The sequence below is a fragment of the Plecotus auritus genome (assembly GCF_963455305.1).
Source record: "Plecotus auritus genome assembly, chromosome: 8".
NCBI lineage: Eukaryota > Metazoa > Chordata > Mammalia > Chiroptera > Vespertilionidae > Plecotus > Plecotus auritus.
In genome coordinates this window covers 26,368,653-26,379,205 of record NC_137782.1, presented here as the reverse complement: position 1 = coordinate 26,379,205, position 10,553 = coordinate 26,368,653, and the positions used below count along the sequence as shown (strand labels likewise).

The 10,553-nt window shown below is 44.5% G+C and overlaps 1 protein-coding gene across 1 annotated transcript; it reads right to left on the bottom strand.

The window, feature by feature from the left end:
* Positions 1–3,148: 3,148 nt before the first annotated feature.
* Positions 3,149–6,165, bottom strand: LOC308256355 (antileukoproteinase-like; the record flags this gene model as incomplete). Its single annotated transcript, XM_080684602.1, has 4 exons — positions 3,149–3,238; positions 4,407–4,556; positions 5,185–5,346; positions 6,081–6,165. 3 exons carry the CDS (start codon positions 6,163–6,165, stop codon positions 4,408–4,410), a joined length of 396 nt encoding a protein of 131 aa, XP_080540728.1. The 3' UTR covers positions 3,149–3,238; position 4,407.
* Positions 6,166–10,553: the final 4,388 nt, after the last annotated feature.

Below are 10,553 nucleotides of genomic sequence, written 5' to 3'. Positions count from 1 at the left end.
TTTGCAAATATTTCCTCCCAGTCTGCGGCTTGTCTTCTTATTCTCTTGACATTGCCTTTCACAGAGCAGTTTTTCAATTTAATATAGTTTGGGTAATGATCAATTTTTATTTTAATCCTCATCTGAGGATATTTTTTCCATTGTTTTTTAAGAAAAAGTGGAATGGGGGGATGAGAGAGAGAGAGAGAGAGAGAGAGAGAGAGAGAGAGAGAGGGAGAGAAACATCGATGTTGCCTCCTCCCACACACCCCTACTGGCGCCAGGGATCAAACCTGGAACCCAGGTAGGTGCTCTTGACCAGGAATAGAACTTGAGACTCTTAGGTGCACAGGCCAACACTCTAACTATTGGGAAACACAGGCCAGGGCATGATCACTTTTTATCATTGTCCTTAGGTTTCCTGGGAAACAGTCTCAGCGGCAGATATTTATGTGCAGGAGGCTTCCTGAGGAGCAACACCTGTGAGAGGTAAAAGAAGCAGGACTGGAGAGAAGGAGAAGTGGAATTGTGATGCAGTTGCAACAAAGTCTCGGCCATTTTCATGGTATCCCTGAGGCTGGGGGCCCTTCAGAAGTGTCCCTAATCAAACAAGGGAGCTAGGCCTTTGCACCTTAACATCAAGCAGTCCACGGATACAGGTTGCCCTGGGAATGGGGTGTGACCGTGGGTGAAGCAGCTCACTTTGGCCCAGGGAAAGTCCCAGGGAGGGACTGAGCTGTGAGTGTCAACAGCTAACACTCCCAGCAACTGGGCATGAGTGCCTCAGCCCTAAATGGGCATCTGGACAACATACCACACCATCCACTCTGTAAGCCCCAAATACAAATAAACTTGAAAATAAAGAAAAGGAATGTGGGGTTTGGAGATAAAGAATATTCAGCTCCACCACTGACTGACTGTATGATGTTGGGCACTTCTCTTTGGGCCTCAGTTTCCCCATCTTCACAGAAGGTGTTACTAGACAGACTATCTTTGACTTCCTATATATTAGCTGTAGCTAATTGTGACACCCATAAGTCATAATCACCAGGTAAGCAGGTACCCTGGAAGCTGACCACACAACTAGAGAAGATGGGGCTGAGGTGGGGTTGAAGGATTGAGGGGAAGCTATAGTCACAGGGAGTTCACAGAACTAAATGGGGAGACCCATCCTACTGGGACTGTCCCTCAAGGTGTTTCTATGAATCATTACATTAATTTGCAAAATAGCAGAACAAAATGGGACCTGAATCATCCTTTTATTACACAAATGAAGAGTCAAGGAACATGTCCAATGTCACAGACTGAGTCAGTAGCAGGCTTAGAAACAAACCTCTCAGTTCTTGAAACCTGGCCAAGTGATTTCTCAATACCCCCCACTTTGTCTATACCTTGAGAGACTGAATCAAAGTTTATTTTGGTTGGAAGAAAGAGATATTCCCTCAAGCTAACTTCCATGATAGGAGATCTGTTTGAAAAGAGTCAGGATGAAAGAGCATTTTCCTCACCATCCTCTTTAAAAAGGAGAGACCAAAGCCCTGGCCGGTTTTTCTCAGTGGTTAGAGCATCGGCCAGAGGACTGAAGGATCTCGGATTCAATTCCCAGTCAAGGGCAGGTACCTGGGTTGCAGGTTCATCCCTGGCCCTGGATGGGGCCCCAGTGGGAGGCAACCATCAATGTATCTCTCTCACATTGATGTTTTTTTTCTCTCTCTCCCTTCCACTCTCTCTCTAAAAAAAAAAAATCAATGGAAAAAAATCCTCACTCCTCAAGCGAGGATTAAAAAAAAAAAAAAGGAGAGACCAAGGGACCAGAAATAAGCAATATGAGCACAGAACTCTGCAGTCAGACTAGGAGATTTCAAATGTAGCCAGAGTATTGGAAGGGCAGATGCTCTCTTAGCATCGTAAGGTTAGAATTAGATAAGATCAGATGCCTTCATATAGACTTTGGGAGGCTTTCAGGGAAAAGTAATATTTCAGGTTCACATATTTGATTTTCAATAAGCTAGTTGTAAGCTCAAGCCAGAGTGGGAGACGGCAATCTTTATCCTCCTTCTCTCACCAAAAAAAAAAAAAAAAATGAATTTCTCTCTTCTCTCTTCTGGAACCCCACCACCCCACCACACAGAATCAACAGACGCCGAAAGTTGAGTTCACCCTTCCCCACCCAACACCAGAAGCATATGTAAGAGAAAATTGCTTGCTATTCAGTGTACCTGGAAAGCAATGATAATTTGTTTATACATGATATTCCTGCAGTGAGGTTTCTGACCCTTCTGCTTTCATTTCCCACCCCCACCCCCACCCAAAGATGGACTAGAGACAAACAGGTCCATGTGGGATCCATGATGAAATGAGGCATCACACAGAACTCAAGGGCAGGAAATAAAGCGAGACTATCCAATGGATTCCAAACAGTGGTCGGGACTGTATTATTCATGTAATAAACAAATTCCAAATCTCAGTGCTTCAACACAGTAAGAATTTATTTCTTGCTCATGTCATAGTTCCAGGCAAGTGAGGAGGAGAAGCTGTGATCCACACAGAAATTCAAGATCCCAGGCTCCTTCCATCTACACCTTCCTCTGGGTCCTCGAAGTCCTCTTCATGCATAGGCAGCTAGTGACAGAGAAATTCTGTGGGCCAGGTCCAGACTTTGGACGCATCACTCCCACTCACATGTCATTGACCAGAACCCAGTCATATAGCTACACTCAACTGAAAAGGAACCTATTATGCAACAATCATTGGACTATTATGGAACCGACATTGCTATTATCATCCTTCTATTATAGATAACCAAACTGAGGCTCAGTGGGACAAAGTCATTTGCCCAAAATTACAAAGCCGGTAATCTACAGATACAAGATTTAAACCCATATCTGCTTGACTCCAAACACTTGCTTCTTTCTACTTCATAGGTTGTGGGAGAAACCCCATACATGCAGACATTTCATTCTTCATCTCACCCATCATATTCTAGGTCAGACTCAATGAGTCAAGGAAGATGGAAACACAGAGAAAACTTTGTACATTTATTTATTCATTAATCAACATACATTTCCTATTTGTGCCAAAGACTCTTGTTGGATGCGGAGGATTTATAGATAAAACAGGTAAAAACTTAGCCCCCAAGGAGGTATTGGTCTCAAAGCCACATCTTCATCAAGGTTCTCTATTTTTTTCCAGGCTTGAGGAAAAAGGAATCTCAGGAAGTAATTCCATTCATACCAGGAAGTCCTAATCTAGATTTATTCTGTAGAAAGAAAATAAAACAGAGCCTCAGCACAGGAACAACCCAGTGACCCTTACATCCTTCCCACCAAGAGGAGCCTCCTGCCGCCAGGCCTAAGTCCCTTGGGGTAAGGAGAGAGACCATGGTGCTGGAATGGGTGAAAAGGTGCTGGTCTTTGGTCTAGGGATCAAGAACAAATCCAGACTTTTCACTGACTCTTGCTTCAGTCTTCCCTCTGGTAAAATTAGGATACTAGGCTAGAGGACCCTGCAAAGGCCTCTACATCTGTGCATCATCCCAGCATTTCCTGTGGTTCCAGATGACCCAGCCAACTGAGGCCATAGCCATTGCAATACTATGTCAATGCACATAGCACCTCCAGTCTTTTTTTTTTTTTTTTTAGCAATAAAACATAGTTATTATTATTTACAATTTATGTGCCAGATAGTATGTTCAGAATTGTATTTATATTTGACAAACAGTACTATCTCAGTTAATCTCAGCAAAGCTTTTATAAATTAGATATCATCATCATCATTTTATAGATGAAAGTCAGGGAGGTTAAGCACTTGCCTCGCTCTTACAGCTGGTAAGTGGTAGAGTCAGGTTTGTCTGACCACCAAGCACTTGCTATATGCCACAGAGATGGACAACCTACCAATTAAGTTTTTTAAAATTGTGGTAAAATACACATAACAAAATTTACCATCTGAATCATTTTTTAACTTTTCAATTGCAGTTTACTTTCCATATTATTTTGTATTGGTTTCAGAGCACCTTCAGTCTTAAAAAGCACTTTTACATTTAGTATTTCAGTGGGTATAAATGCATCCCTTTTACAGATGGGGAAACTGAGGCTATGAAAGATACAATCAGTTGTTCATAGTCACCCAGTCAGTCAGAGGCAGAGATTATATTAAAAGATAGAACTCTTGCCCCTTTTCATGGCTCCTTCCTCCTGGCTTATTTCAACAATCCTTCCCTTCCAGGACCCAGCATTACCAGTCACAGGTGACCCTGGGGGATTCCTGATTAAAACTGGGGGTAAATGGTGCTGAGGCAGAAGATCTGCTTGTGGTAGGAGGTACAGGGAGATGCCAAGCATCCTCCTTTACATGGAAGGGCACCAGGTAGTTGAGGCTGTATGAGGATGTGGGGAGGTATGGAACGTTCCACTTCTTCTCCTTACCTCACACTGGCTTGACACATGAATTCCCACACATCCCCTTGCAGCACTTGAGACTCTTCAGGCAGTGGCTGTCATTCAGGCAGTTGTTTTGGGGGTTGACCATCTTACACTGGCCAGTGACCACTGGACACTTCCCAGAATTGACTTGAACTGGCGAGAAGAATGTTACAGTTCAGAGGCTTGATCCCCTAGGCACCACGCAAGCTCCCATCCCCATCTCTATCTCTTGCATGGAAATCAGGTCCTCACCCACCTCAGCACCCAAACAGAGGCTAGTGCAGCCTTGGGCAAACTATGGCCCGCGGGCCGGATCCGGCTGTTCTATCCGGTTCTCTTGCTCTCCCCTCCACTCCTTTACTTTGAATTTATATTAGTTCACACCAACACTCCATCCATGCTTTTGTTCCGGCCCTCCGGTCCAGTTTAAGAACCCATTGTGGCCCTCGAGTCAAAAAGTTTGCCCACCCCTGGGCTAGTGCATGTCTTGAAGGAGACTCCTTCCCACTGACGGAGCCCCAACTAGTATTGTAAGTGTCAGACAGACAGACGGACTCATTGACTGACTGACTGCAATCAATGAGTTGACTGATTGACTGGTTGACTAGCCAGCTGGCTACTGACCAACCGACCACCTGAGAGTACAGAGATGGGAGTGAACAAGCCCTGACTCTGCCCCACCCTCCAACCCACTTCCGAGGAGCCCCCTCTTCTTCCCCAAGATGCATGTCCTCAAGCTCAAATCTCACTGGTCCCCTTTCCCAGGACCCTACTTTCTCACCTGGCTTAGATGAGTCTACAGGATCCAAGCATTTGATGCCACAAAGGTCACGACAGCATTTCTGATTCTTTGGACACTGCCAGTCACTGTGGCATTGAGGAGGCTCATACACAAGACACATGGCTGGCTGTATGAAGGGACAGGCTCCATGTTTAGCTTTTTCTGAAGGGTAAGAAGAGAAGAGGGAGAAGGAGCTGATTCTGAGTCATGACCACAATCCTGAACAAGGAATCAACTTCCCGGGAGGGGAGAGAAAACCTAACGCAGGTGGCTGACCCCACATGAATGCAGGGAGCAGTTAGGATTCCAGTTTTAAGGCAGCTGTGGGGCAGCATCAAGCTCAGCCAAGCACTCAACCAAGAGGGAGTCAATAACCCAGGAAAGAAGGTACAGACGGAGGTGTGCTGATAAATGTTGTAAGAGGCAGCCTTTGTAGCATTTGCCAATTTCCATGGTGTAAATACTCCCATCATGATTGATTTCAAACTAGTAATATGATGTCAACTAGCTCATAAAAGTCTTGAAAACTTACCAATTGACCATTGCAAGCCAGTATAAGCCAACTCCAGGGCACGGATGCATAGAGCTCATTAGGTGTTCCAGGGAGAGGGAGAGATACACCCTGGCTGGGAGGGAGGCAGAGAGGGGCAGTGAAAGCAGGAGGGACAACTCGTCAGAGATTAGAAGAAAGAGAGCAGATCAACTGATAGAGAAAGAGAAAGTGACCGTCAAAAAAGTGATGCTGAAAATTTGGAAAATTAAACAGGAGATCAAAATGATGTGACCGTGAAAAAGAGCAAACAGTAGAAAAGGAAGCTTGAAATTAGGGGCCGGGGATCAGACCATGGGAAAGATGACTTCCAGGTACCGGGATGGCCTGAGAGACACTGACTCACCTTTGCTAGCACCTACTACCGCCCAGGACGACAGGATTTTGAGGGCCAGGAGCACCGTGAAGGCCAGGAGGTTGTTAAGCTTCATAGTGAAGGCAGGAGGCTGTGGTGGCCAGTGTCAGCCGCATCCCTTATACCTCTCGCTGTGGGTGTGGCTCCACCAGAATTGCCCTGGCCATCCCACCTGCTATTTCATAAGCAGGGAATTCAGGCAAAGACAGTGACATCACCAGCCGGAGTGTCAGTGGTTCTTTCTCCCCCAGGCAAGAGTATGAGGCCCAGAGAGAGAAATGTAGAACTTGGAGGGGGACTGTCACAGTTTAGGGGGCCCTTTGGGGTGAAAGGAGGAGGGGAAAGAGGAGAGAGCTTCTTAGAAACCTGGAACAATCATCAAGGTGTGGAAAGGCCATCAGCAGCAGTCTCAGAGAAAGTGTAGCAAAAAGCGTCGCTCCTCCATCTCAGAATAACACATACACCTTTCATGGGACCCAAACTCAGAAAATATGACTCAAAATGCCCCATGGCCCAAGGTCAGGTTTTGGAATCTGACCAACAGGGAATCTGAGTGTCAGAAGACCCTGAAAGAGAAGAACATGACAGGAAAACAGAAATGCAGGAATCGATCAAAACTATATGGGAAACAGTAGCCCCAGCCTTTTTTACAAACCCTCAAGGATCTTTCCAAAAGGCGGAACACAGAGAGATCCGGCAGTCATAGATTTTCATGGACAATTGTTTTAGGCATATAACACTTTATTCCTTTGTGTTGTTTTCATAGTAATAAGCATTGAACTCTGATAAAGGAAGTCTGGGGGATGAGGAGGACATGGAAGAACTGGAGACCAGTTATCCGAGTCGGAGCCTGTACTACCAGTGTCTTCTCAGGCCCGGGTAAGAAGGGATTTCTACCTGGGAAGAGAAGACAGGATCAGAGATATGGGGCGGTACAAACTGTGCAGGGAGCATTGGCTGGGTCCCAAGACCGCTGTGGTCTGCATCCTGCTAAGTCCCTCCCTCCCAGGAGCGCTAAGGATCAGGGCCTGGGGATTAGGAACACTAGGCAAGCCCTCCTAAGGAATGATATCTATCATCTTGTCCTTTACTTCACAGTTTAAATGTGAAGAGGAACGTGATTCATTATTATAAACTAAGAGAAAAAACAAGAGCAATTGAAACTAGCCATCATAAACATTCAGTAACAGTTGAGGAGCTTAGAGGTAAATGTCCCCGTCATTTGCTGAACAGCGACGCCCACTACATGAAAATGAACTGTGCATTTGCTGAGGAAAGAGGTCTCTTGATTGTCCTTGAGGCAAATTGTTCAGGGCAGATCCCAGTTTCAAAGCTCTGATCTCAGCGACTTCCAAGGCACTGGCGGTTCTCAGCTCCCTCTGGGGCACCTGTTTCTGGGGCGAAGGCAAGAATGGCAGCCTGGAGATTTCTTACCTCAATCCAGACTGGGCCACGGCACCAAACACTGACTTCTACAGTTGTAGAAACAACACTTCTTGTCCTTCTTGCAGCCTTTATCACGCCGGCACAGCGGTATCATCGTGAAAGGGCAGCGGAGTGGGAACTCTGGGCAGTGTCCAGGTTTGGACACATCTGAGGAACGAAGCCACAGAGTGAGTTGGGGGCACCTGTGAGTCCTTGCTGGGCATCAGTCCCAGCTTGGCCCATGCACTCCTCTGAGGACGCGTTCCCCACCCCGATCACACACAGGACCGCCTCACCCTACACCCACCTATCTCCTTCCATTCAGGCTGAGCCAGGTGGAGGCAGAGGAGGAGGAAAATCCCGGTGAGCACGGAGAGGCTGCTCTGCCTCATCTTGCACAAGTGTGCGGTGAACCTTGTGACTGAACGTTTATATCGCCTATCGCAGGGGCCCGCCGGCAGGGGGAGCTGTAGTGCCTATGATCCAAGGTCAGAAGTGCCTTAACTTGACCTTTCTTCATATCAGCGGTTCCTTTCACGGCCCCTCAGGAAGAGGCGCTGTACTAAGTTCTGGGGCATAAGTCTGAGAGCCCATAAGAGCTTCCTCTTTTTCCAGGAGTGTTAGGGCTGGCCCGGCCCTTCATAATTCTTGCTTTATGCAGTGGAGTTTGAGGCAATGGGAGGGAATTATCTTTCCAGGACATTCCTCAGGTCTAACATACTTCACTCCTCACTATGTAAACCATACATCTCCCAACAGATTTAAGAAATAGGTACATTAGAAGAATTTACTTTGAATAAATGAACACTTGAAACACTCACAGGCACCATGACAAGGCAAGATAATGAGCTATTACTAGGATAATTTTCAGATTATGGAGAATTGGAGATCAGTTAACCAAGTCTGGGGATATATTGTGAACTGACTGCACAGACACAAGTTTAAGTTGTGTGATGAATATTTTCTGCCTTAACTCCTATCTTCAGGTCTCCATGACTTTGTATAGACTTCTTTTGTTTTGGGTTTCTTTGTTTTTTATTTTTATTTTTCATATTTTTTATTGATTTCAGAAAGGAAGAGAGAGAGAGAGAGAGAGATGAGAGAAAATCATCGATTAGCTGCCTCCTGCACTCTCCACACTAGGGATCGAGCCTGCAACCCAGGCAGGTACCCTGACCAGGAGTCAAACCGTGACCTCCTAGTTCATAGGTCAACGCTCAACCACTGATCCACACTGGCCGGGCTTGTTTTTAATTTTAAAAGAAATTGTTACTTTATTTTTAAAAAATTTACCTTTATTGTTGAACGTATTACAGAAGTCCCCCCTCCCCATTAACCCCCTCCCCCTGTGCCCCCCACAAGGCCTTCACTACACTATTATCTGTGTACATGGGTTATGCATATATGCATATAAATTCTTTGGTTAATCTCCCCCTCCCCTTTGTTTTTAAGGTTAAAAGTCTAATGAGGCCATTTTGGAATGTGAATGGTAGGCCAAATAACTCCTTTAGCTCTCTCTGTGCTCCTATAAAAGTGTGTGTTGCTTCTGCTTGCTTGTTGGCAAAGGACGTACCTATCTTAAGTCATGGTAAGAACCATATTGATGGATGCACACAGGACCATTGGTACCAGGTGTGGGAGGCAGAGAAATGCTGACGAAAAAGACAGCTCTCTGGAACAGCAACTCTACCCACTAACTACTCTTTCTTCCTTTCTTTCTTCCTTCCTTCCTTCCTTCCTTCCTTCCTTCCTTCCTTCCTTCCTTCCTTCCTTTCTTTCTCTCTCTCTCTCTCTCTCTCTCTCTCTCTCTCTCTCCCTCCCTCCCTCCCTCCCTCCCTTCCTTCCTTCCTTCCTTCCTTTCTTCCTTTTCTTTCTTTCTTTCTTTCTTTCTTTCTTTCTTTCTTTCTTTCTTTCTTTCTTTCATTTTAATTAAAGTATAGTTGACATACAATATTATATTAGTGTTAGGTGTACAACAAAGTCATTTGACTTTTATATACCTTATGAAATAATCACCATGATAAGTTTAGTATGCACCTGTCACTGTACAAATTTATTGCAATATTATTGACTATATTCCCTATGTTGTGAATTATTTATTTTATAACTGGAAGTTTGTACCTCTTATTCCCTTTCACCTTTTCACCCATCCCCTCACCCTCTGGTAACCATTGTTTTGTTCTCTGTCTCTATGAATCTGTTTCTGTTTTGTTTAGTTTAGATTTCACAGATTTCATTAGTTTTCATGCCTAAATAATATATACATACATATATATGTATCTCACATCTTCTTTATCCATTCATCTATTAATGGACACCTAGGTTGTACCCATATTTTGTCTATTATAAATAATGCTTCAATGAACATAGGGGTTCATATATCTTTTTGAATTAGAGTTTTTGTTTTCTTTGGATAAATACCCAGAAGTAGAATTGCTGGATCATTTGGTAATTCTAATTTTAATTTTTTGAGGAGCCTCTACTGTTTTCCATAGTGGCCGCACCAATTTACCATCCCACCAGCAGTGTACAAGGGCTCCCTTTTTGCCACAACTTTGCCAACACGTGTTGTTTGTTATTTTTTTGATGATAGCCATTTTGACAGATGTGAGGTTCCTCTTCTTTCTACTGTAATCTTGTAGCTACCTCCTGCTGTTTTTTCACTGTGCACCTACATTGCTTTCTTCTAGCTCTAGTTTGGCCTGTCCTCTGTGCGTTTCCGTCCAAATTTAGAAAAAACACACCAAACCCTTTCTAATTTTTTTAACAGTCCAATAACTTACAACGTCTGCACTTCGTTTTCTACCTGGAATCAAACAGTGACCTCCTGGTTCATAGGTCGTTGCTCAACCATTGACCCAGGCAGCATCTGCACTTCTATTCTCAAGTTGTCTGTTTGCAGTCCCACAACCCACTTGTGACCATTCTGTTTTCAAAGAACTTTGATATTGCAACTTCAGTACCAAAACATGACAACGATATTGCATGCAAGGAAAACTATATGCCAATCTTGCTAGAAAAATTAGGCAAAAATTCTAA